The 27,962-nt window shown below is 36.6% G+C and overlaps 1 protein-coding gene across 2 annotated transcripts in view; it reads right to left on the bottom strand.

Annotated features, from left to right (window-relative positions):
* Nucleotides 1-27,962, bottom strand: part of HSD17B4 (hydroxysteroid 17-beta dehydrogenase 4) — a 67,826-nt gene that overhangs the window by 32,767 nt on the left and 7,097 nt on the right. For both annotated transcript variants that reach the window (XM_065662173.1, XM_065662174.1), the window contains exons 3-17: nucleotides 27,833-27,940; nucleotides 27,242-27,301; nucleotides 26,220-26,241; nucleotides 26,061-26,107; nucleotides 25,212-25,296; nucleotides 23,287-23,474; nucleotides 21,160-21,251; nucleotides 20,519-20,543; nucleotides 18,861-18,989; nucleotides 11,757-11,863; nucleotides 10,862-11,095; nucleotides 10,386-10,437; nucleotides 9,098-9,169; nucleotides 7,548-7,651; nucleotides 3,844-3,909 (exon numbers count right to left, since the gene is read on the bottom strand). In XM_065662173.1, the coding sequence (XP_065518245.1) occupies nucleotides 3,844-3,909; nucleotides 7,548-7,651; nucleotides 9,098-9,169; nucleotides 10,386-10,437; nucleotides 10,862-11,095; nucleotides 11,757-11,863; nucleotides 18,861-18,989; nucleotides 20,519-20,543; nucleotides 21,160-21,251; nucleotides 23,287-23,474; nucleotides 25,212-25,296; nucleotides 26,061-26,107; nucleotides 26,220-26,241; nucleotides 27,242-27,301; nucleotides 27,833-27,940 (1,391 nt within the window). The remainder of the gene's footprint in view (nucleotides 1-3,843; nucleotides 3,910-7,547; nucleotides 7,652-9,097; nucleotides 9,170-10,385; nucleotides 10,438-10,861; nucleotides 11,096-11,756; nucleotides 11,864-18,860; nucleotides 18,990-20,518; nucleotides 20,544-21,159; nucleotides 21,252-23,286; nucleotides 23,475-25,211; nucleotides 25,297-26,060; nucleotides 26,108-26,219; nucleotides 26,242-27,241; nucleotides 27,302-27,832; nucleotides 27,941-27,962) is intronic.

Genomic DNA, 27,962 nt, shown 5'->3' on the forward strand with positions numbered 1-27,962 from the left:
GCAAAAAGTATCATATGCTTGAGATACCAAACTTGATGGAGAAGTACTCTGACAGAAATTCAAATGTGACAGCTCACGTGACAGTGCTATGCAGAGACCTATAGGGGCACAGCTGAATGTACACAGCTGGTCCCAAAACCCAGGAGGCTGAGATACCATGTTTTTGAAAATCTATCTAAAAGGTGTTTCTCCCTCTTTCTCATGTCTATTTCTCCCTATTAATGTAACTCACAGAGAGTCAGAATTTAAAGCAGAATAATGTTTTAGTGAAATATACAGTAGTGTTGCAAGTAAATAGATTTTTTCAATTGGGAACCATTTCTTAAAATTATTAGACAAGTTACTGAAATAAGCTGACATTAACAAAAACTTGGAAGTCTTGCAAATTCAGCTTTAATTTTTCTGTATAGGCAAACTGGACAGATAGCTTTCAGAAGAAAGAGGGAAGAAACACAGAACAATAAAACTGAAACAAATTCTTGAAAAAAAAAAAATCCATTTTACAGGCTACTGCTGTAGTGATTATTTATTGTCACAACATTGTGTATTCTGAGTATTAATTGTGATATTTGAAGATAGAGAACAGTTTATTTCTTGGGAGGCAACCTGCACAGTATCAGAATGCTGTGAGATTTTCCTCAAGCAAACAAAACAAAACAAACAAACAAACACAAATCAAAGCAAAAACCCAACAAAAACAACAGAAACCCCCTAGAACCTCAGGACTCCATATTTGCTTCCTTCCTCAAAAGTGGCTTGCATCACTTGCATATCATCCACTTTAAACACTCACCCCATCTTATTTTGTGTGTCATCAGAAAATTAATTTCCAAGAAATCAGCACACATGGGAAGGGAACATAAAGAAAAGTCTACAGAGATAAAACTCTTCAGAGATAAAACTCTTCAGAGATAAAACTCTCCAGAGATACATGTAATTCGCTGCCTGTGATTCTTAATTGCATTATGAACCATTCAGCAAAATCTGTTTGATTAATTTAAGGCTCTGGTTTGAAAACTGGCAGGACTAAAGTAGCCTGGTGATACTAAAGCACTGTAACTACATTAAACATTCCCTACAGGGCTGAAATTGAATGATTCATTTCTTGCTAAATGGCTAATAGTCAAACACCCCCTAAACTTCTTGATCTTTTGTCAAAAGGTCTGTTTTACCAAAAAGATTTACGGCAGTGTATCTAGTAAAGCGCAGCTCAGGTTACAGAGAGAGAACAAGCTATAAAAATACCACAGCATAGGCACGTCTCTACAGGGCAAAATGGAAAAAATGTCAGCTAGTTCTTTGTGAAAAAATTAATGAACACAGAAGAAATATTTTATGTCTTTCTTCAGCAGGACACACATTTTAAGCCTTAAAGCCTTTTTAAAAGGTCAGATACTTCTAAATTTTTTTAAATCATTTTTCATCTTTAAGCAGCTTACACCATGGTACTGCAACTCATTCATAAGCCCTGGTTAGTGTTTAAAAAACTTCTTAGGAATGGGCACAGATTTTAAAGGGATAAACATTTATTAAACTATCTGCTATTCATCTTTGACCACTAACCAAAAGGATTAGTTTTTTATGTAAGTGGCTATTGTTCTGTCAACGATCACTGGCATAACATGACCACTTTTCATAGAACTGTAGGTGGCTGAACCCTCTATTCTGCTAAACACATGATTAAGGCAAAAATGGTTAGCTCTCTGTTCTCAGTATCCTCTTCACTAAGCAGCGCTTCCTCCTGTCTGAATGCATATAAAAACATTCTTTGTCTTGGAAAAAATTTTACCCAGTGTATATGAGTTAGAAGTAAATATAACTTTCAAGATAACCACAGTCATTGACTTCAGTAAAAGACAGGAGTTATCACTAAACATTTTTAAAATATGCATGATGCATACCCTAAGCATACCTTGCCTATCAGGAAGGTTACTACCTGATTAAGCTCTGACAAGTTATGGGGGAAAATGCTAATTATGAAGAGCACTTTAACCATGTAACTGTGGTAACACAAAAAGTAAGTGGGGAATGCCACAACTATCATTGGAAATTAATAGAGTTCAAGTTAACTCAAACGCCATCTGCAAATTGACTCTTTCAATCTGTCTCGTACTCTATACTAATTCAATAGCTGAATGGCAACAGTCATTTCTGCCAGCACCTTTTCCATTTAAATACTTAAGGGGAAAAAAAATAAAAAATCAGAAACTTCGATGTAATTTCTGTGCCAGCTTCCATTTTCGAAAGGGATTTTAGGCAGTTATATGTCATTCCACAGACACACAAATGTAGTATCTAGGTAACATTTCTCCAAGCTGTCCTTCACATGAAAGTCTGTATTCCTGCCCATAAAGTTCCCAAGTTCTACACACTCCCCCTCCTGTACACAGGCACCACCACTTAAGCACAGATGCTAGTAAATAATTTGGCAGATAAACCTTGCGATTCTCAAAGTTCGCTGGCTGTGGCTCCTGCAAGACCTAACTGGAGAAGAATTCACCTGTCAGAGTAGATCTTAAAAACTGTGGTGGCTACTGTGTCACTTCCTTTATTTCCAAAAAATCAATTCTTGCACTAGCAAGTTTTTCCAACTTCTGCTATACGGCTACTACCAGCTTCTTTTGTCTCATGAACTTAGCACTTTATACACACTAACAGTTCTAGACATAAGAGTTTAAGGCTTAGAAGCTAAGATTAGTGCATGAACAAGGGGATCAAAAATGGCATCTGAAAATTGATGGATCTGGAATTAATTCCAATATAATCACACAGAGGAGAATATGAACTAGGGTTCCAACACTGAAAGTAAATTAATAGGCCATTATAGTTGCTGTATCTTATCTAATAAAGAGCCAGTTGCTAGAGTGTACCTTCCTCTACATTTAAATACCCCCAGGAACAAAGTGGTCTTTCAATGTTCCCTTCTCCTTGCTCAACTTGCCACCTTTCAGTGAAGCCTATTCAGAAGAATTAGACACCTGTACCTCCTAGACCTATGCTGTGAATTTTAGGATGCAGCAAGTACATCAGTGATAGAAACCAAAATGCTGATCTAAGGTGTCTTTTCTGATTTAAGTGGGTAGGGCTATCTTGGACTTCAAGCACATAAATCAGCTGGATCAGTCTTCAGTTTAATTACTCTGTATATAAACAGAGGGTAAGCAGACATCACAATGCCTACATTTCAGCTGATGCTCAACATTTTAACTGCATCTCCAAAAGCTACAGCCTCCTGCCATAACTGAGTTGCTTTTGAAAATATTACTGAGTGTCTTAATACTGGTAGCTCCAGACTTACGGACTTATTTGTCTGACACCTGCATATGTTTACCTTTAGAGGAGGTTATATGTATTTCTTCTGGTTTTTGCCTATGATGCCTGGGAACCAGTAGGACTGTGGCCAGATGGACAGACATCTGTCAGTATTTCAGGTTTTTCTGACTATTACTACATTACAGAAATTTACCTTTTTTAAAACTGTGACTTTTAAGCATTTTTTTTTTTTGCTGGCACTATTTATTATAAGTTTTGTAGATTTTGAACCTCTTTTCTTAACCACAACAATATAAATATTCATTTCTTCCTTTGATGTATAATTTTGCAATCAACAATTATAAAATTGCATAAGCCTTACAAGAAGAATGTTTTAGACAGTACACTGAACACACTGTCATAACTCAATACATAAATATATACGCACACATACATAGATATACATACCAAATATACATAAATAAATACCTGAGGTATATAATAAAATTTTAACTATTAGCGAACATCATATAAGACTTTTTTGTCCAAACAAAACAAACATTTCCACACCAAGAGCATACAAAACTTTACCTGATCAGCTGTTGTTTCATCAAAAATTACAGCATCAGGGGGTCTCTTGGGAGGATTCACTGTTACCTAAAACAAAAGTAATAGTATTATTATTTCACTGCAAAAATCTTTTATCTATGCCCATGAAAGAATACGTCAGGTATGTATAAAAACAAACAGCATTTAAAAAGCTGCTAAGGTTCCTCCTACCTTTTCTATATTTACAGAAAAACAGAAGATTATTAGGCCTGGAAAAGTCTTTTATCAAGGTTAGCTTTACAAAGATTAGCCAGATTTTATACGAAGATCTGGCTAACAGTTACATGTTGTACCTGATTAGTTTGATTACATTTATTCCAAATGATTCATAAAAGCTTAAGCGAGAATTACTCACTCAGAAAAAGTAACTGTCTCATAAAACATTAGTGTTTTGTAACACAAAGATTAAAATTAAGCTTTTAAAATAATACTTTACAAAAATGCAATGGAGTACAAAATTATTTTCTACCTCACTCATGGACTATACCACTTTTGGCCTTCAAGAGTTTCCAGTTCTTTCTCTGTTTTGCACATTTTTCTTTTGGTTTGGGTTCATAATTTTTTTGGGGTGGGTTTTTTTTGTTGTTGGTTTTTTTTTTTTTGAGGGGGGGTTGTTGGTTGGGGTTTTTTGGCCATTACAAGGTGCATATTAAGCTCCACATTACTGTAAAAAAGCCATTCCTTCTCCATCCACAGCTTCCTCCTTCAGTTTTGAAGATACAAACTTTACCAACTGCGTGAAAGAGAACATCACTGTCATGGTTTAAACAAAAAGAACACCATAACCAATTAAAATCTATTAAAGTACCTGAAATCTTTTTTCCCCTCTCCTTCCTGGGTCTTCAAAATAATCAAACAAAAAAGCCAAAGAAAGAGCTGGCATAAGCTCTAAAACAGAATGAAGAAACTTGACTCTCACTTGTAATAGTTCTACTTAATCTTGGTTTGCGTAAGCTCTTTACAAAACAAAAGAGACACCAAAAGAAACCGAGTGCTGTGTAATTTCACATCTAATAATAGCAAAAGCTCTTTCTTGTTTATTAACAGCAAGGCAAAGCCACCCCCTGAGCAGAAGACTTGGTAACATCACTTCTACTTTTGTCACTCGAGAACCACAATGGACCTACACGTTAATCAGTTTCATAACTACCTAACATGCTTTAAAAACAAGAACAGCTTGACAATATATTTCCAGTTGGTTAACAGAAAATCAAGCTGACCTATTGAGCCATCCAGATGTTAAAATTAATGAATAATTAAGGAAACCCTTCTGCCAGTAATGCATGAAAACCGCAGTCAAGAGGAGAGACATGACTTACACAACGTGTTGCTCATCATAGAGTTCAATTTGGAAATTTGTTCTTAGTTTGCAGCTATAACGTAGTGACAAAAAGTCACATTCTAAAATATGTCTGATTAGCTTGGGATTTCTCTGTGGTACAGAAGGATGTGAAAGTCTTATGACTGGGAAAGTTTGCAAAGATGAAGCAGGAAAATTTATTGTTTAAAACTGGCCTCTGGTATGCAGAAGCCTCTGTTGAATTTTTCTGTCACTGTATATGTGTATCTTAACTAGACTACATCTTGTTTTCCTCTATCACAAGCAGAACTGCCACCTGAAACAGGTATTTGTCATATTTTAAAATGTAAAATTATTGATAGAGTATTCTCATACTTCACTGAATACAGTGAAGAAGCTGCAGTTGACTAAAGTGCAGTGTTTAACTAAAAAAAGCCAAAGCATTACACTGGACTCAGTGATGCCACCTCTTTAGATTAGCAACATTTCCTGTGAACCATTGGTTTGTGCTTTTTTTACATGTACTGTTGTAAAATCTGACTACAAAAGAATCAAATGTTCCGGCAAAGACCTTTATACACTCTCTGAAATAACATTCTGCGATTTTTTTATACTGCACAGAGGCTTTTCCCATTTCTGTTTGAAGCAGCATGCATTTCAAGATTTGATCTGTAAAGTTACATAGGGGAAAACTTCCATGTGACTGATAGAGACATACACACTAGGTGTTCATGTGACTCTGCCTGTCATTTGCTAACTTTCTCCCAAAATGCAGGACTTCCACTTCACTGGAAGTAAGAACCCATAATACTTCTTCTCTTTTCCTCTTTATGCTTTCCAAACCTTTCTTGCAAACACATACTTATGAAGAGCTACACCTAGAGATCTCTCCTAGAAACTGCAAGTACAAATCTAACCACACATCTGAGTACTTCTCAGCTTTTCACTAAGCTAGTCTTTTTACTAGAGCAAAAACCTGCAACATTAACATATTATTATAGTTATTGGCACAAACTTAACACATGAAAAACAAGTTACTAAAGAAACATTCACATAAAATTATCACTAGTATCATTTTTAAACATAAACAGCCCCTGAATCCCTTAAACATAAGCAAAGAAAATGTCTGAGGTGGAGCAGCAGAACACACTATAATGCCAATCTGATGACACACATATTCTCAACAAAAGATATAAGCACTGAGACAGAAACTGAAAAGTGATCACGTCAAAAGAGACAAGACAGGTTTAAATCAGGACTGAGTGACCATTCAACAACTCAGTAGTATGCCCCTACACAAAGTACCTAAAATCTCAGCCTGTTTGTCACTCTCCTTGCTGTCCATGATCAAACATGTCCAGCAAAACACTCTGCTCTTCAAGCTATATCTCAGAGTTAAAGCTTCCCAAATCTATTTAAGAAAACCAAGACTTACAAATAAAAGCCAATTTTCTGTTCCTGTTCTGATCCAAAAGGTCTCCAAGAATGTTTCACATCAAAAGTAGAACGAGGAAATAAAATCTTTCCAAGAAATCAGGAACTTTGCTCATGTGCACATTAATGGAGAGCATGATTTGGAGTAACTAACTAAATAAAAATCAAAACACGAAAAGCTTCCTTTGTTTGCAAAGCTTGTATTTGGGTTTCATAAAACCAAGAGTCAGTAAGACCCTTGCCATAACATCTTCCATCTGACATAAAGAAGTAGGATTTTAATGAATTTGGCACAGCCCAAAATACATGGAACAGATTTTACTACTTCTATTGAATTAATTAGGTCAGACTATAGCCTGCTACACTGGTGGCTTCAAAAGACGCTTTAAAAAGATGTAATACAAATCCTCTAGAGGAGCATTCCGGCCACATCATAATGCATTTTATATGAATTTTATTTTAACTTCAGACATCATTTTCTACCTCCAAGTCCACAGAATTTAGATTCTAAACATCTTCCAGAGAATCTCCTTTTCTGTCTTCCATTAGGATATTCCATATCTGTAATTTCAAGTATATGAATGTAGGAATATCTCATCAGCTGCATATTTAGCATTCATTTTTCTCCCCAGTTGTCAAAACAAAGCCACTGATTTCCCAGGCCGTTGACCGTACCTTTTCACTCAGGGTCCTCAGTGAACGGAAGAATTTAAATTCCATTTGAGTTTGTAGATCCATACTGCCAGCTAATCCTTCCTAGCTGATATAGCAAGTGTTTTTTCTAGTGCTGACAGGAGTTTTTATGTGTTTGTGGGGATTTGGTAGGTTAGTTTTTGTGGGTTTGGGTTTTTTTTTTTTGTTGTTTCTGTTTGTTTGTTGTTTTTTGCGTGTGTTTATTGTTGTTGTTTTGGGGTGTTTGTTTTTTCTTTTATACAAGTATGCATGAATTTACCTTGGCCTTTTCTGATGTTCGTTTTCCACCAAATCCTCCAGCTCCAACAAAAAACAAAGAGAACTGATTATAACACACTAGGTCCTTTCCACAATAGGTATTCACTGAAAGACAGCAAAAGAAGGAGGTCATATGTTACCTTCCATCTCCTTTTTCATACAGCCAGCATGTGTTGTTACAAGAGAAAAATTCAGCTTCAAACATAACAAAGCTTATTTTAACAACTGAAGGGACAATGCTCACACTCTCATGTCTCCCTCACTAGTGACAGCTAACGATCTGTTTCAAATAACATTATCATGAATTTTATCTATATGAAAGCATCAAAATTAAAAAATGAACTGTTGAAATGTTGATGATATTAAAGGTATTAAAATACTTCACAACAGAATGCTGAAGTTAGTATTTCAGCATCTCACACTACATTAGAATTTAATATGATAGAACTGTGCCATAAAGTATAATGCATCAGAAGCTATTAACAATCCCTAGCGTGTAAAGCACATAACCAATTCATACAAAAAATGGTACTAGCAACTTGTACAAAAAAAGCTAAAGAGTATGCTTCGGCTTAAGGTCACCTGTTCCTTCTCTTGAAGAACTTACACTGAATCGAAGTTCAGATGTAATTTCTAGTTCATGCCTATTCCACTCCCTTACACCCTTAGACTCAAATTTACAGTATTGTTAATAAAGTTCATTTCCATCTCTGAAAGAAACTGAAAAACCACTAAGACTTTGCTCACAAAGAGAACTCTTGTGTGTTGCAGAAACAGGCTTAATGTTAGCCCAGTATGGAAGCAAAACACAGCTAGGGGAAACACAGGGACAGTGAAGACATTTTTGAAATTTCATCTGTACACTGAAGGAATAAAAGCTCAACAGCATTTATAGATTCCCTATTAAACTACTTTTGCAGTCTAATCCCCTCAGGGACCCTAAAAGATGCCAAAATTCTGAAAATAACAACTTATCAACTTCTGGAGACAATCTGATCTCTTAACTTAGATACAAGAGGAATAAAATGGGGGGCTGTTTTGTTCTGTTTAGAAAAGAATAACGTAGGCTCAAAAAAAGAATTCAGCACATGCTCTTAAAGATGGCTGCTTTGCAGATGAGTCTAAAAAATACACACCTATAACTAACTAGCCTTTGTAACACCATCCCACAAAACACACACACATGCATACACAATCCCTTGCGGAAGAGTGGCAGTATCTAAAAAGACGGCCTTCAGATAGACTAAGTATTACTATTAAAGAATTCTGTTCAGATTGCATAGTGCACTACTCTGCCTACATAGGAAAAAAACCCAAACTTTCCCTCATTTTTTTCCCAAGTGTTCTCATTTCAATACATTAACTGCCCAAGAAAATTACATTATACATTTACACAGGTATTGCTAATTAGCTAATTTCTCAGCTATAATCAAGATTTAATAAGCTAACAGTCCTCACTCTGGAAAGGCTGGCAACTACTGGTACAGCTAGTTAAAAAACAAGCCTGTCAAATTCTAACACACTCTCCTCCAAAAATGATAAATTTCTTACCATCTATAAGTAAGACTGCTCCTGATCCTTTGTCAAGAATATCAGCAATGGTTGAAACTGAAGTTAGTTGCCCTGCAAGAAAAGAACGTCATCTACATGTAAGGTTTTCCTCTGGGAATGAAGTCCACATATCACTCTTTACGCTTCCTTACGAAAATAATAATAATCGTCATAGTATTTGTGATCATAATGATTATAATTAAAGTGCCTGAGAATCTTTGCAAATACTGTTTTGCAGATGTGATGAATTTTATTTATTTAATTTTGGGGAGGAAGGGTTAATAGAATCTTGCTATAGTTTAGGTATTCAGAGCTAAACACAAATCACATTTCAGACTCAAATACATCTCTAACTTCAAATTTAGCTCAACTCACTTAAGGACTGTTCACAGATTTCAAGAGGGATGAGACAACTACAATTCTACAGAAGAGAAGCTCAGCTCAGGGCACAAGCCTGCAGGTTTCTGAAGTTTGTGTCTAAAGAGGTTATTGCTCTAGAGAGGCACGTAAGAATGTAAGTTTACATAAGCAGCCTATGGAATAGAAAAAACAAAAGGCTTTATTAAGTCATGGCAATCTGTTACTGATTTTCAGACCTTTGTGAAGTTAACACAACTTTCATACATATTTTTGTTTCAACGAGAAATTATGCCATTTAGCTGTAGTTGCAAGACTCTTTTCTCCCCTCTACAGTCTGGAAAAGTTAGTTGTTAAAACTACTGATGAAGAAAAATGGACACATGCATACGTACCCTGTATGCACCTAAGGAGCACCTCTCTAGTGTTGCAAACTCAGAAAAAGAGCTTGCTGCTGCCCTAACTAATTATCTTGAGAATTTTGACAAATCTTCTCATCAAGATGTCCATTCCTCCTTTACATACACCATCTTATCCGCTTATAGGCACACAGATGCAATCAATATTTTTAGGTAAACATCCCAAAAGTTCTATGATACAACCTTATAGAAAGAATTACAGTTTTGCTAGTTAGTACCAAATTATATGAGTAATACACCAGCAATTAGTGTATTTGCTTATTATATCAAAGATCAAAGATTAGGTATGATTTTACAAATTATCATATAGAAAAGCAACACCTGATCACAAGAATGGAGTTTCAGAATTCCCTCTATAATGCAACAGGTTGCCTCTCTTTTCCCCCACCCCTTATATAAACAATGTGAAAAAAATCCAGTTGGAAACAGAGCCTTCCCTATTGCCATTTATAGTATGGCTAGAGAACCTTCTGTCTTACTGGAAATCAAATCCGCAATATAAAAGGACTAACCTGAGGTTGGTAATGGTTTATAAAGTTCCAGATATTGCTCACCATGCAGCATCTATGTAAAGAAGGCAGTGCTATATTACATTCTATTGCTTCCCCCACTGCAGTTGCAAGGAAATATAGTAATTTTAGAAAGTGTTCAGAACAAACAAACAAAAAATGCAAGGGTTTTTTTTTGTTTCATTTTTCCAATTTCACCTCCAACAGAAAATATTTTCAAAGAAAATGTTAAACTTTCATGGTTTAATAAAAGCATAGTGAACATAAATTGACAAAAAATTGATCACTCATAACATCTCAGGAAGACACAGGTTATACAAGTAAGGAAATTAGTATTTTCTTAGGACATAAGAATATAAAACACCAAATTTTTCTAATCTACAATAAAGGGAATTTACTAATATTACAAACATATTAATTAAAATCACCTTATAGTTATCTAAACCACAAACAAAACTAGATACTTAACTCTTCCATACCTTAGCAAGATCAATATTTAGTCCTGGAAGAGAAGGGATACCATCAAACATTGAAGTCTGAGCAGGAATTACTCCAAAGCTAGGTAAACAGCAGAACTCTTCACTTCCTTCAAAGAGAAATTTTAGATGATCTGGATCCTTAGTCGACATTCCCACACCAAGGGCATACAGAATAGGCTCCAAGTGAGTATATTTGTACACGTTGGTAGCCAATTCCCGGCCAACAATGCTTGTCTGGAAATTAAGTCAGGATAAAATAAAACTTCATAACACTTAACACCGCACTTGCATTCTTTGTATAACTCTCATACCAAACAAAATCCATATTTGAGCATTTTCTTTATACTCACATGTAAACATAAAGTATGAGCAATAAAGGCATCATAAAATATTAATGTATTTGTTGCAGTACAAGCAAACAATGTAATTCATTGTATCTTACTTCAAGCAATTTACTTCAAGAATAAGTAGTATAACCTCACACATCTCCACTCCCAGCAATGCTTAACAATTTTTCTAAAACAAACCATGTAATAAGACTGAAATGAGGAAAACTTGATCTGTCTATAGAGGAGCCAGAGCAAAGCCACATTGCCCAACAAGACCCATACCCTGCTCATTTTCTGAACAATACCCTAACCAAAAAGGCTTACAGAACTTACAAGCACATGCATTCTACATTATTCAGTTTATTTAGCTTCAAATTTTCCCATCATCAGTAAGAAAAATAAAGAGTGTAGTCAGAAATGCTTCTTATTCTGCTTCCTCACTCAGCTTAAAACCGAACTTTCTTTCTGCAGACAGGAAGCCAGAGTAGAAAGTTGATCAGCAACATAAGTTTCTTTGTTCAAGGCTTTCACCTAACTTTGAGTGCATCTGGTACAGAGCTACTTACTGTGTCAACAGATGAAGAGACCACTGATCCAGAGCTTGTTGAATTCATAGTAATATTCCCTTGAGACTCTATCTGACTAAGAGCATCACTCAATACACTTATGGACTCTAGAGAAAGGAATTGAAAAAAATATCACCTACAAATAGCTGTAAGTGAGACACTCCAGTTAAGACACACAACAAACATGCCAGAAAGTGAGATACAGCCTGGTACTTCAGTAAATATAAATCTGCAAGTTGAGGATAATTCTGCATTTTATAGGCATCAACCGTTGATAAGTGATTTCTATACAGGTTCCATCAGTTCTGCACCCAGCAGTCAACCATGACACCTACATAATTCAAGTGCCTGAAACACAACTGGTGCTGTACACCACCCTTCACGCCAAGAAGAATGTATCAGAAAATAATTTTATTCTCTGAAGTTAAGGATATGATAAAATAAGGGTAAGTTTGAACTGTCTCAGAAATAAACATCTGAAAATTAGTACTGCCTTACTTATCTGAAAATGATTTGCAAAATAAATAACAGGTCTCAACTCCTAGTGGTTACCTTCTTTCCCAAGTTGCATAAACAAACAAATAAATAGAAAAATAAATAAATAGATAAGTCTGAGGCTTGCACAATGCCAAGATTACGAACAAGATGATTCATGGCAGAGATAAAGAACTCAGCTATGGTAAAGGCATGCCATCAAGAACAGCTTGCTCCTCATGGCTAAAATAAACATTAAACATTTGTGTGTTAGAAAGACTGTCCTGGGTTCAGCAGTAGCAGTCATTTTACTCCTTAGTAGCTGGTGCAGTGCTGTGGTTTTGACTTTCGGCCTGGGAACAGCACTGATAACACAAATGTTTTTAGTTGTTGCTAAGTCATGTTTACTCTGACCAAGGACTTTCTGAGCCTCATGCTCTGCCAGGGAGGAGGGGAAGCCGGGAGGAAGCAGACACAGGATACCTGACCCAAACTAGCCAACGAGGTGTATGATACCATAGCACATCATGCCCAGGGTGTAAAACTGGTGGCAGTTACCCGGGAGGGCTAGGTCACTGCTCAGTCGGGCTAAGTATCGGTCGGCGGGTGGTATTGTATTCTCTTCCCTTGTTATTTCCCTTATCATTATTCTCATTGGTGGTAGCATTAGTGGTTTGTGTTGTACCTTAGTTACTGGACTGCTCTTATCCCAATCCACAGGAGTTACATTCTTTTGATTCTCCTCCCCATCCCTCCAGGAGCGGGGGGAGGAAAGGAAGGGGGAGTGAACGAGGACTGCGTGGCTGATGTACGACTGAGCTTAAACCATGACAAAAGACTCAAACAGAAAATGGTGAACGCAGTACTCCAGGCAGGGTCTTGTGACAGCAGAGGGGAAGAATCACCTTCTTTTGGTGCAGCCCAGAGTATGGTCAGCTTTCTGGGATGTGAGCACACACTGCCGGCTCATGCCCATCAACCAGTACTCTAAAGCCCTTCTCCACAGGGTTGCTCTCAATCACCTCATTTTTCCACCTTATATCGATCCTGGGGTTGCCCTAACCCATGTGCAGAATCTTGCATATGGCCTTATTGAACCTCATGGGTTTCGCACAGGCCTACTTCTCAAACTTGACCAGGTCCCTCTGAAAGGCATCCCATCCCTCAGATGCGTCAACTGCTCCACTCATCTTGGTGTCACCTGCAAAACTGCTGAGGGTGTGCTCAATCCCACTATGTCCTTGATGAAGATATTAAACAGTACTAGTCTCTGTACACACCCCTAAGGGGCACCACTCATCACTGATCTGTACATAGACACTGAGCCATTGACCACTACAGTCTGGATGTGATCATCCAACCAACTGCGCATCCACCAAGCAGTACACCCATCAAATCTCTATCTCTCCAATTTACAGAGAAGGATGTTGTGAGGGACCATGTGAAAGGCCTTACAAAAATACAGACAGATGACACCCATAGCTCTTCCCTTGTCCACTGATACAGTCACTCCACCACAGAAGGCCAGCAGGCTGGTCAGGCAGGACAAGCCCTTGCTGAAGCCATGCTGCTGCCTCAAATCACCTCCCTACCCCTATGTGCTTTGACACGTCTTCTGGGAGGATGTGTTCCATGATCTTCCCAGGCACAGAAGTGAGGCCTACGGGCTGGTAGTTTGCAGAGTCCTCCTTTACACCTTTTTTATAACATGACATGTGTTGCTGTTCACCCTTAATGTCAACAAAATTGGTTTCGGTTTTTGTTTTTGTTTTAAACTGGTCTACTGTTACATTTGTAATCAGCAACAGCTGATCGACTTGCATCAAACCAGAATTTAGTAACACTTTTACTGATGTTCAAAGCATATATAAGAGTAAAAAGCTGTCTTTAAGGACTCCTGTCCCTTACTTTTTTATTTTTTTGCATCTATGACAGCCACCAACCGCATGAGACATGCGAATGGCTACAGGCCCAAACTTCTTGAGAGGTATCAGCAGAAAGTATGTTATGTTTTATGTTTTCAAGTGGTTTTGATGCTTTAATATCAAAATTACTTTTAAGATGTTGCCCCTTCAGATTACCTGAAAAGCTTAAGCAAGCTAACAGAAAATCACAAAATTCAAGCAGCAGAACATTTTGGTTTTAGTTTTATCTTTTTTTTTTTTTTTAGTTTTATCTTTTTTTTTTTTTTTTTTTAACAAAGGGAAAAAATGTTAATTTCTCTCACCCGCTCCACCCTAAATCACTATGTTACAGGACTTCTCCAGTTAAGAATCCCAGTGCTAACACATTCCTTTCCTCTCAAGGGCCTGCTAGAACAGCATGCAAATGAAATATATGAATACATTAATTTATGTCAGTCTTCACTGCTCTTCTGCTGCCTGGCATAAGGAATACCTGGACTAGCATAGCATTAGATTTGAAGCAATACTGTAGCAGCTGATGACATATGAATCTTTCACATCACACAGGGCTACATCTTCAAAGAAAGAGTAAATTAAACTACTGCAACACAAGTACAAAGGTTATGGCAAATACACTATTAAGAGCTATCAAAGTGATAATGAGATTGTCAAAAAAAGATGAAAAAAGTAGAAAAATCACCGATAAGTGAGATTTGGACACCAATAAGAATGATTTCAACAGTCTTCAGCTTGCATTTATTTTGAGTACCGAAAGCAAAAGAGATGGGGAAGGGAGCACAGAGTGGCACCTGAGTTTTCAGTCATGTTAACACACACAGATGTCTGAAATTAACATTTCAACAGTAGATTTAACTGCAACAATTTGTACTTTGTAATACATGACCCTAAAAGCTGTACCAAGGTTCTTTTAAGATCAAAAAAATAAGGGTATAGATTTGGCAGAAAGAAACCCAGTAGGGTAACTTTTCATTAATACAATTATTTAAAAAAAATACTCCAAACATGCATGAAGTTGTTATATAACTATATATATATATAATCTTAAATGCCCATTACCACAACATGATATGCTATTACAGAGTAAATGATCAGCAAACAGCAGGGAAAAAATAAACCTGAGGAGCAAAGGCTGAAAATAATCATAGTAAAGCCTGCTCTTTCTGAAAGTATTCCTCTCACTTTTCAGTTAGTGAACATTGTGTGTGAACCATATCCCTTAACTGTGGAGAAAACAGCACCAATGTTTAAACTCTTTTTAAACAAATATGAAGTAAACTGAAATTGCAGCTGGAAGTTTTCTTCCTATGCAGATTTTTTCTTTATATGCATACATACATACACATCTTCTATGTGTAGTATAAAAACTTGCTCTATACCAGAGATAAGCTTTTGAAATGCGCCAAAAGTCAGCCAGTGAGAATACTCAGCTGTTTTCTGTACTTTGACAGCTGAAATAGTATGTAGTAAGGTAAAACTATTATTCCAGCTTAATTATTGGTAAGAAAATAACATCACAATGCAAATTAGGAAAAAGTTCTAACATAAATCACTGCGGATTCATTCCCGCCTCACAGGCAGTGACATTTTCATGTTGCATTAAGTAGATGGTTACCTTTCACTCCTGGTGAAGAGAACGTAGGATAATGCATGCAGGAAAGCCACTTTTTCAATTTCCTAAGGCCTAAATTACCACGTAACTTCTTAAAAAAACAAAAACAAACAAACAAAGTAGTCTGAACTCTGCTCTCAGATTTTTCTGGTATTAAAATGACATCATGTAGTGAATGCACAAGTAATCCTATCTTTAGCTAGTTATCATGACTATACCTGAAACTGTGTAGGAGCACAAAAGAACTGCAGAAACTTCTCGAAGTACATTAAGTACTAAGCTTTTAAAGCTTATGGAGTAACTACAGACAACATTCAGACACCTGAGGCACTAAGAGGGAAGTGAAAAGGCAGGAACAGTTGGTTACTTGGACTGTCAGGTAGCCTTCAGGATAAGGGGATGAGTTTGGGCAAAAGACTGTACTGCATCTAGAAACATGTAGGACAACTAACAAGAAAGATTGCTTTACTGAGCACATTTTCTTAATATCTGAGGAACTCCGTGAAACTACTGAATCAACATCAACTGCCAAATCAAGTGACAATTAGCTATTTCCTACAAACTAAAATTGCACAAACCTCACAAAGTCAAATTCTGGTATACAAGCAAGAGTTTTTTAGCTTGATTCAGTTTATGTACCAAGCTGAATAAGTGCCTAAAAACCAAAAAAACCCAAACAAAGAAAAAAAATAAGAACAAAAAAACAAAGAACAAAAAAGTGGATCTTTCTACTTAAGTTTAAGTAAAAGAATTCAATAGTTTTATTTTTTAAAAGACCACCACTAAAACATAAAGAAGAGACGGTACTTCCATTTAGTCTTGAAGAGTTCAGCATCTCCACAGAACCACCTTAGCTAAACCAGACAACTATGAACATGCTCTAGTTAAACATCAAATGAGTGCTTTGCTAGGCAGGGCTCTAAACACATGATCATTCATACATTACATGTGGAGCATTTAATTTACTTCTCTTCAACAGAATGAATAGTCCCTATGCCTATGTATTCATAGTATTCAGTAATGTGTAACTGTTATACACGTAAGACAAATTAGTTAAAAAAACAAAAAAAAAAAACAAAAAATAAACCGAACAAAAAAGACCACACCAACAAATGATGCTCATACTTTTTTGTAATCTAGAATGAATAAAGTCAAACTGCTCTTATCACCATGCCCAATTACGAAAAAGATTAACATCTCCGATTATCGGATTTCTACTGTATTACAAGCAAATACTTTATCTAATTGTTGGGGTATTTTTATAATCATACATAATGGTTAGTATATGACTGCTTTTCATAGCATCAAATTACTTAATGAAATCTTCTGGGAGAGTTTTAACTTGCATATATCAGGTATTGTAGCTTTTCATTTTTAAATGTGAATACTCTAATTAGCTCCCCTTATTTAACAGTTGAATCCCTTCGAGCAATACAGTGGAGACTCCAGCAGCAGAAAAAAGACTTTTAACATAGAACTGAAAATCCTATTCAGCTAACTTCTGTATTTTCCTCAACCCTTCTGCTGATTCTCATACAACAAATTAATGCAAGAATTTTCATTCAGACTGGCAGTATCTACGGCTTGATGTCACTGAAAGGCCAACGCTGTATTTTGGCTAAATTCATAACAAACCAGAGGCTAAGGTATGTACACTGCATGGGAGACTCATGCTAATGTAGTATTTTACAGTTTCCTCACTTCAGAAACGTGCTTACAATAAAATACAGCACATTTACCTGAGAAATCCAAAATCTTCTCCAATATTTTTGCATGATAGTGTCAAGAGGTGTAAGTAGAATATCATGTGTAATGCTGAAGGAACTTTCAAAACAAATTCCCATCTACGATTTTTTTCCTGCAACATTTTTCTGCTACCAACCCATAAAAATAATATAGTATACATGACAGGTTGCAGAACAGATCAGAAACTAAAAGGCTGGAGTTATATTGTTATAAATACCATTCCATAGCAGGACAGAGAACATTGTTATCAACTGACATACATCTAGAAATAGGGTATTTGTAAGCCAAAGATCAGTGAAAACAGTAAGTTAGGAGATACAGAACTACTGTATAGATGGTTACATTCCTCTACCAAGATCTGAAGGAAAGGACAAAGTGTCTCCTATTCTGGATTTGGTTTAGGCATCTTAAATGTATCCCTAATGGATTTCAGAACCAACGGCTTAAACATCTAGTATGTTTCTAAGTATTTTTGAAATTCAGCTGGCACTGTGCGTAAGGATGCCTCTTCCCCTCCTCCACAATGTTGGCATTTCCTAATTTGATGAATTATCAATCTTTGACTTAATTAACAACATGCATAATTATGAAACATCCACCAATGTTACTAAGCAAATGTAACTCACACTAACAAACTAAAGATAACATTTTGAGAAATCTTGGAAAGCAATTGGGAAATGTATGTTCATCTATGACCTATGACAGCTATGGATCTAAACAGAGACGTAAGACAACAAAGAGAAAGCTTAGAAGATGAAAGAGAAGCAAGTATGGCAGCAGTAAAGATTAAAGTAATTTTTGAAATTATATATTGTGAAGTAACAAAGAAAGTAAACAAAGCATTGGAAGAGACAGCCATCTTGGTCACCAGCCAAGGGGGTCATGTCTCCCAGGAACATAAGGCAGTAAGGAAGAACTTCTCTGCTGTGTGACTTTACAAGACCTAACCAGAGAGCTTTTTGGTATGGAAATGTTTATGAAAAAACAAGATTCCAGGACTGAAAGGAAAACACAATCTCTCTACTACACTGCTATTACCTGTATGTAGGTGCAATCAAACACTACCATTAGCCTGGCTGTAATACATAAAGTGACAGTGTTGTCACTTCCCTAGAAAGTTGTAAGAAGATAAAACTCTTAATTCTACACAGAATTAATTCTTAATTCTATGCAAAAGGCTTATTAACAAGATTTCACCATGCTGAAACAGTACATGCTTAATGCTATATGTTTACAAAAGAATTCACTGGTTCTGCAGACTTGTAAAGTTTCAGCGAATGCCTGACAAGAAAGCATTCTCTTCTAAGCTTTGATTGCCCAAACTATCTACATTATCACAGCCTCATTTACCTTGGATACTTCTGGGTTTGCTGGCATTATCAAAGTCACAGACCTTCTCCCATTTATCTCTCACTGCTTCAGGTGTCATTGGCTGGTTCTTTCCTCTCACAATAGCACCCAAGGATCGCTCCCAGCGCACTAATGGGAAACATGAACCAGAGAGTTCAAGTAACAAACAAAGAAACTTTTAGTTTCTTTAGGTCATTTTCATCTAGGTCACTACTTTCAAGATAGCGTAAGAAAGGAAAGGTTTTAAGTACCCCAATTTAATTCACCAGTATAATTTCAAGCTGGACTAAAAGTCTCACTGCTAAACTAACATTTAGTAAAGGAATAGCCCAGGGTTTGTATTTCATTAATGCCATGACAGATTAATTGCTCTCTGAAAATATTACATTATTTTTTAATTCTGCCTACTGAAAAGCTGTAGCTACAGACATTCTCTTGGAAAACTATAGGGAAAATTTGAAAATTACTTGTTACCTACAAAAGAATGTTAACACTAGTATAGCTAGCATCTCCAAATGGTCCCTGAAGTTGTAATTCAATACCCCAACTTGAGAGAAGCTGGTAGAGGCTAATGTGAAGTGAAATCAGTCCTGGAAGGATACAGACTTCCTGGATTGCAATTAATCCTTAATCTGTCATGTTGGTTTTCCTCTTAATTAGCAATAGACAATGAATAAGGACATACTGCTACCTCATTAACAACCTGGTTTCATTTTTAAGACTTCAACAGTAGACATTATAATGACAAAAAGTGGTACTTCATTTTAGCTAGAGAGGAAAAGACACAGATTTTCAGCTGTATTAAAACCCAGCTTCTCATGAAGGGCTTCAAGGTTTTACGCTGCTGCCCCTGTTTGTTTAGTCTGTCTAATGCGCAACCTGTGAAAAGCGATCTCAATGCCACCCAGAACACTTACAGTTAGTTAGAAATGTACAAAACCTTTATGAAGCGGGGGAAAAAAAAATATTTTGGCAGAAGAGGGAACTATTTCTTGAATTAATGGTCCTACTTCCAACTCACTAGTGATATTCACCTAGGCTGAAAAGTCGTTGAACGGTTCAGGAAAATAATGCTGGTATTAGTCGCAATATATTTAGAAGTTAAGATACTTCACACACTGAATCCAGTTTCCTTCAGGATTATCTTTGAGTTTTACGTTGCTATTTAAGCTAGTTACTGGTGTCACCTAACACAAATACTTAGCTAGCATAGCTACTGGTTATTAAGAAGGCTAATTGCCTCAATACATCAATACATATTGCTAGTATTTTTATAGAAGTATAAACAAAGGTGGAAAACAACTAAAAAGCAGCCTGTTTAGCAGCATCTGCTACTTTCATACCATGAAAAACTGAAGTTATCAAAAATGATTCTTCTTGATTTCAATTAGTTGGCATCCAACAGCTAAGGTTGCTTAGTTACTATTAGTTAGCTCAAAGACATAATAAAGCACATACCTGGTTTACCAGTTTTCCCCCATGCTTAGTGACATTTGTGACTTTTACTTAAAAGCAGTCCCCTCAGAACCCTAGGCTTTTGCTAATCATCTCTCTTGATATAAAAATTTTTTGAGCAGAGGTTAACTGCAAAGATGATTTGCACACTTTTGTTGTCAATTCAAAAGACAAAAATCAGTCCTGCAACACAAAGTACTCACATTTTCCAATCCATCCAGCTCCCACCTGCCAAGAAAAAAAGAAAATCATCAGCTTACCACATGTCACAAAGTGAAGCTTTGATAATGTAGAAAAACAAAACTTCAGCACAAACTCAGCATAACAGAAATTTCTGAACTACTGCTGGTTGTATTTAACAGTTTTGTTAAGCACTGGAATCTGAGCAACATAAAACTCGAAGATAACTGCTTCCATACAATTTATAAGCTAGAAGTTTGAAAATACTTATAATGTATTCCATAACTAAGTAATTCATCCTTTCTGCAAGTTGCTTTCTGTGTTTGAATGATTTAGAAAATAACTTCTTTTAAAGTACTTGCTTTGGTATCTTTTCAAACTCATAAAGGTACAATAAGAATTCTAACTGTTGTATTTTTCTAATTCTAATTTTAATCAGTTGTATTTTCAGCACACACCAGAATTTTACAAGGTTCTTACTGCCTGATGTACTTGTCATATACAGTGCAAGAGGGTCAATATTTCTTCTGTCTATGCTGAGTATATGTAGGACCTCACTTGATAATTCAGTTTCAGAAAAAAGGTTAAAACTGGACAGGCTAAAGCAAATTACTGATTTTGAAGTAAGGGAGGGAAAGAGGGGGAAGTAAGGGAAAAAAATTACCTCAAACAGACTGCCATTCTCTGCACAGCTCTCGTGGCAAAGCCAAATAACTAAGGGAGCAACATACTCTGGTTTGAAAGCATCGACAAGATCTAGAGCAAATTGGAGGGAAGAATCAAAATAAAAATACTGTATTATTTCACCAAATTAGTCTTACTCTAGCACCTTCTAATGAACAGCAGAGCCAGGAAGAATTTAACCAACAGTTTTCTGCCATGAAAAGACAAATTAAATTAAACATTTGAAGATTCATTAAATGCATAAAATTCACAAGGCACGTGCATGCCTCCAAACCCAATGGCATGGGTTCACAGCCAGACAGATGAAAGACTGTCTCAATGATGGGGACACTGAAATGTGCAGACTGAAAAGCAAGCGCCTTCCTAAACTTCTATCTGACAGGCAGCTTGAAACAAGTACAAGCCAGCTAGACATAATCCTGATGGAGACGTACCCGAACAATTTCCCTTTTCACTTGCTAGTCAAGTGAAAGACAAGACAATATGAACAGAATTGAAGCTGCTGAGTATTTGAGAAACACCCCATCTTAAAATACTGATATTTCCAAATGTGATATTGGGAACTATCAGCCCTGCAAAATTTATGTATCAGTTGTATTCTGTTGCTTATTGTAAGTTTTGTTTTCACTGTCATCTGGTACAAGAGTCTTCTTGAAGCAGTAACTCAGAAACACACAGCCACTTGCTCACAACCCTCCTTCTTCCTCCCCACTCCTGGAGGGATGGGGAGGAGAATTAAAAGAATTGGGAGGGAGGGAGGTAAGAAAGAAATTATCAGTGCCGTAACTACCTTACAGGGAGACGAAAGGAACTCACTCTTCTTAAAATTACTAAGAAAGAAAATTAGGAAGTAGTTTTATCACTCTAGTAAGTATCTCCAGGAAATCCCAGCTACTCCAGGAAATTCCAGCTAAACTCCACGCCATGCTTCAGGAACTCGTGGCTACAAGCTTAATGTATTTGACCCTTCTCTGAGTAAGCACAATAAATCCCTGAAACCTACAACCTACAGACATACCAGATTTCCTGATCACTTGGATTTTTTAGATTTAAAACAGGATACTTTAAATAGAGCTCAGTTAAGTCAAATAAAATCACGCATTCAATCCATGCATACCTGTATAAAATATATTACCTTTCAATATCTTGTGTATCAGTCTGAAAAATTTAACGATTTCCCTGGCTTTGAAATCTGCCTATCACTAGGGAAAAAGAAGAGCAAGAAGGAAATGAAACAGGCTGATCATGGAATCATAGAATGGTTTGGGCTGGAAAGGACCTTAAGATCATCCAGTTCCAATCTCCCACTGCCATGGACAGGGACACTTTTCACTAGACCAGGTTGCTCAAGGCCCTGTCCAACCTGGTCCTGAAAACTGCCAGGGATGGAGCATTCACAGCTTCCTTGGGCAGCCTGTTCCACTGCTTCACCATTCTCACAGTAAAGAATTTCTTCCTAGACGACTTTCTGAGACCAATTTGCTTTTACAGACTTTTATTTCCAAATCCTTTTTGTTTCTTCTCATCATTTGCCAAAGTAATTCTATTTATCCTAAATTTACACTTCATACAAAGCTGTCTCCTGATAAGTTCTTTATACTGACTTCCCAGTGCAGTGCTCTGTTAAAATATTCAAAGATTAGTAAATGTGCAATAAAGTAGAACATATTAGGAAACTCAGTTCACTGTCACCCCCTTCTGATCATGTAACAAAGAAGTACACACGTAACATGTTGTGCAAAAAATAGTATTTTGCAATTAGACAATATTATAACAACTGCAGAGACCTTATGCACATACCCGATTCCACATCTGATGAAACAAACAAGTCTTGCAACTACAACAGGAGGATCTTGGAAGAGACTCTAATTAAAGAGCCTTACCACATGAAACTGTTTTTGTGAAAAACTGCTTCTTACCTTGTGGAACAAAGTAAGAATTCCTTAGACAATGTAAGTAAGTTGATGATTCAGAGACAAAAAGGGAGTAGAAATCACAAATTAACAGTGCATGAAATGTAAAGGATTTGCATTATCTAAGACAGGAAAGTTAGCTGTGCTTCAATTCACTGAAAAACATCAGTACACGTAGACCTTAAATGATTCACCTTGCGGCATGACAGTCTGGGTCAGTCTGGATCCAGCAGTAGGAGCAATTGTGTTGCTGTGGATGTTATACTTCCGACCTTCAATTGCAATTGTGTTTGAAAGACCCAAAAGGCCAAGTTTTGCAGCACTGTAGTTGGCCTGACCAAAGTTTCCATATATTCCAGCAGCTGAGGAAGTCATAATGATTCTTAGGGAACGAAAGGGGAGGGGAAGGGGAGGAAGAAAAGTGCTATTATTCATCCAAGTTTTTCAGTTCTACACAACAGCATTTTCCAGCTTTGGCGTTACATTCTCCACATTTCACAAAACAAAATTGTGCAAATAAAAAAACATTACATACTGACTTTGCTAACAAACAGATGCCTTTTTTATGTTTGACTGATAGCAAACATCTGACAAATCCTGAAAGCATTATCACAATCGCAGAAAACTGACAAAGTCATGAGCCTGTTTGAGTTATAGTGCAAAACAAGAACAGGCATTCTCTGACAAGTGGGTACAGTATAGAGAGTATTTCCTTTTCATGTTCTAACTGCACTTCAAATGGCATTATTCTTATAACTATCAACTGGCTTGAGCAGTTAGAAGAATTTATTTTATTGAAAATTACTTCACATTAATATCTACCTGGTAATATGTGAAGACACATACTTATAGAATTCACATTCAAATAATCCTGATGTGTGCTAAACACATGAAGGAAGCATATAGCAAAGTCTTGCCATTTGTTGTCCCCTAACGTTACTGCTGTGGAGATGAATGAATTCCTCACAAAAAAGCTCTGAAACTACTGCAGTTCATAGGTGGTTTGAGGCAAGAAAATACTGCGCTGCATGTCTTCTCATAAATTAGAATTCAAAAGAAAAGAGTCTACACCTTCCTTTTAAGAGAAGGCTTATCAGAATCTGATCCATTTTACTATAAAAACACTGTATAGCTGGGATAAAAATCTATTTAATTTTTATTCTTATTTGTCTTACTGTCAACAATCCAATGTTTTTAAACTAAAGAGATGTGCTACAAGCTCAATATGATTAAGATTAAAAAAGCTACAAACTCTATAAGCAAACATTTTGTAGATGGCACACATTTGAACTGCAGAAGAACTTGCAACCATTCATCTAAGCAAATACAAAAAAGAAGCCATTTCCTAAATGGATGTAACTCCTAGACTTGAACCATGTATTCTGCCTGCTCATCTCTTTGCTTATCCTTACAGTTCAGTTCCCTGGATGAGAATGAATGTCAGTTTGGTCACAGAATCACAAAGCTCATATAGCTTTCAACATGTGGGTATGGTTCTTAAGATTAATATAATCATGTCAGTGGTTTGACAAGGAAAAACAGCAAGAAGTGAAAGAACTTAAAGGTCTGAATTCAGTGCACTTTTTCAGTTAACAGTAACACATAACACATAACCAAAATAGAGTAAGAGAACTCCTTCTACTTTTAAGACAAGTACATTTGGGCGAAGGGGTTAAAAAAAACCCCAACCAAAACCAAACCCCAAGATTCACAAACAAATAAACATGTACTTGTCATTTGAATAAAAACGAGGAGGCCACAAATTCCTCAGACTTACAGCAGCATACATTAGTGTGTGTGTATTACAGTAACATACATTGCAATAATACACATTGTAAACATTTCTAACCACTCCTCATGAGAAGAGATAGTATTCTACAACCCCAGTGCTCCTGTCTGGGATATTTGCATCTACATGAAAAAAGCTTTTAAACATTTGGCTCGGAAAGCAGAAAGATGAGCAATATTGAAAGGATAAGGCTTACACATTTGGACTCTTTCATCCCAGCAACAGTGAAAGTAAAGGACACAAAACTCCTTCAGTGAGAGGGTATGCATCAGTCTGTTTTACTGAAAAAGTTAAAAAAACCCAACCAACCAAACAAAACCAATTTTTTACCTGCCAAATTTCTGATTTTTCATATGATTCCATGCAGCTCTGGTGACCAGGAAAGATCCCCTCAAATGAATTCTGTGAATTATATCTAGGAACAAATTAATATCAGTTTAATAATTCCAGGAATTTGCCTCCCAACTTGAAATATACCATTTGTTTTTCCTTCATGACAAAAACTGCACTCTCTTGAGTGTAGCAAACTTTTACTAAAAAAGTGGTGGGTGGGATTTTTTAATTTTTTTTCCCCTTCATTTTTATAGATCATTTTGAAGCGCTTGCCTGAAATACACTGATTGCCTCTTCCTTTTGGACTCGAGTATAAAATTCACAAGCAACCATAATTCCTGCACTTAAGCACAGTCAAACAATGACTACAAAAGGTAGACCATCTTTGCAGAACTCTGTTCAACAGGCTTATAACTATCTACCATCTCACTGAAAGTTCCCCCTGTTCTTCTGTCCCTCGGCACATCAGCTTTCTTTCCTCTGTTAACTAGTTGTGGGTTTTTTAAGCCTGTTTAGTATTCAGGCAGTCACTAGGAATGTGTTCTGCTCACAAACACTATTGTGTGTGATTCAGATGGCTCTTTTTTGCATTCCACTCAGGAACAAGGAGTGGCAGCTACAGCCTTCCTTCCCCTTTGGAACTACATACACCTACCATGCATTCCAGCACAGACCTGGTTTGCACACTGAACACATGCAGCCTACCACTAAACTGTCAGGGCAAAAGATAATTCTTTAATCTGTCATAAAGAGCCTTCCCTGCTTTCTCTTGTTCCTTGAATCAATGGGAGGGATGTAGCTTTCACCTTTCACACAGAAAGTGCATTTCAAAGTTTATCAACTCACCCCAGTCTTCATCACTTATCCGAGCAAATGAACGGTCTCTTAGGATCCTAAAATGCATCATTAGGAGAACAAAACAAACAAACAAAAAGATGAACAGATGTTTACACAAAAGTTGACAGCCCACAATCAAACAGGAAAAAGTCTTTCAAGTTTACTCACCCAGCATTGTTTATAACAATATCTGAAAAAAAAAAGAAAAAAAAAAAACCAAAACAAAAAACAGAAACTAAGTGAATACACTGATGAAACACAAGCTTGTTTCTTTTTCTCCCACTTCTAAACACACAGTATTAAAACCATTGCACGCATACATCATATTACTATTCTATAGTTCCTTGCACCTAACGATGGAACTCTACCATTTGACAAAATTCAGACAAGACAAAGTACTTCAGTACATGCAAGTCTCATCCTCCCAGTGGAACAAAGTCTGACAGGAAGTATAGCTGAGAAATGCTGGCTACCTGGGAACACAATACTTGCAGGATGCAGCCATCCTGCACAGCTGTGCACCTTGTTTTGAACTCCAGAGTGCTCCTGATTATGCAGTTTGTGTCACCATCTTTGCTGCAGTAAGCCCAAATGATAACTGGAAGAACCACAGAGTCACCAAGCCACTAAAGTAACCTGGATCACAATTTTTTGTCAAATATTTAAGCTTTGACCATGTGTATTTTTAGCCGTTTAACACTGAGTTAAAATCACATATACTTCACAATTAAAGAGTAGCAATCATACGGCAAAGAGGAACATTCCTCTTTTTTTATTTTTGTTAAAGCATTTTGATCTTCACATATGCAAAAGAGCTTCAAAAACACAGAGTATCTCTGACTCTTCACCAACATTATTTATCCTAATTTTATGAAGCTGCTATATTAATTGATAAACTCTATGTATTAAGATGTCAAATGTTTACCATTTCTTAAGTATAAAATTCTGAAGGGCAGGAAAACAATAATCAGATATTGAGCTTTAAACTTCTGCTAAAAACTAGGAGAAAGGCAGTAAAGTTGCCCATGCAGATTAAGAGTGGAAAGCCCCTGATTTAGGTTTCCCTAAGGGCATCAAGGATTGGTGAGTTCCCACTATTGTAACGCTGTACTTCATACACTTGTGAATTGCAGTGTTTATAATGGCTCTGCACCTGCAAACGGGTTACAACAAGAATTAAGCCACTGTACCTATCCTCCCAAATGCCTCAAGTGCTGTCTTTACAAGCTTTTCACCATCTTCCACTGAATCTGTAGGAAAAAAAGTATGATTTTTCAAGTAAAATTACCTTGATACATTGCACTTCCAGGATATTAACAACAAATTCCATGAAGCTAAGATAAATTGGATACAACCCCAATATAAAATAAATTCAAATTCAGCCACTATTTGCATATGGCCTAAAGCATATCCCACACACTAAGTCTAAATGACACAACATTTGCCATTGAAAAACAAAAACAAAAACAAGCAGCAGAACTAGTCAGAGTCATCCATTCCCATTTTGCCTCTGACAACCGCTGAGGTTCTGTTTCTTATTATGTCCACGTTAAGAAAGCATACAAAAGGGTATTACTAGACAAGTATTAATTAAAAATGTAATTGATGAACTTGCTTTTATCATCAATGTCTCCCTACTCCACATCACATTTAACTTATTCAATTTATATATTATTGGCAAGCTGGCAGTAGTCCTTCCTTAAACAGCATCAAAAATTCATTCAACAGGTCCACTATTGCTATAGATAAAATATTACACTAGTCTGGAAAAAATAACATACCATAATTAGGGACTGCTTTCCCTCCTTTTGCTCTGATTTCATCAACAACTTTGTCAGCAGCTGAGGAGCTCTTCCCATATCCCTTGAAATCACCTCCAAGATCATTCACTGTGCATCACAAAGATATGTA

The sequence above is a fragment of the Lathamus discolor genome, chromosome Z (assembly GCF_037157495.1).
Source record: "Lathamus discolor isolate bLatDis1 chromosome Z, bLatDis1.hap1, whole genome shotgun sequence".
Lineage (NCBI taxonomy): Eukaryota > Metazoa > Chordata > Aves > Psittaciformes > Psittacidae > Lathamus > Lathamus discolor.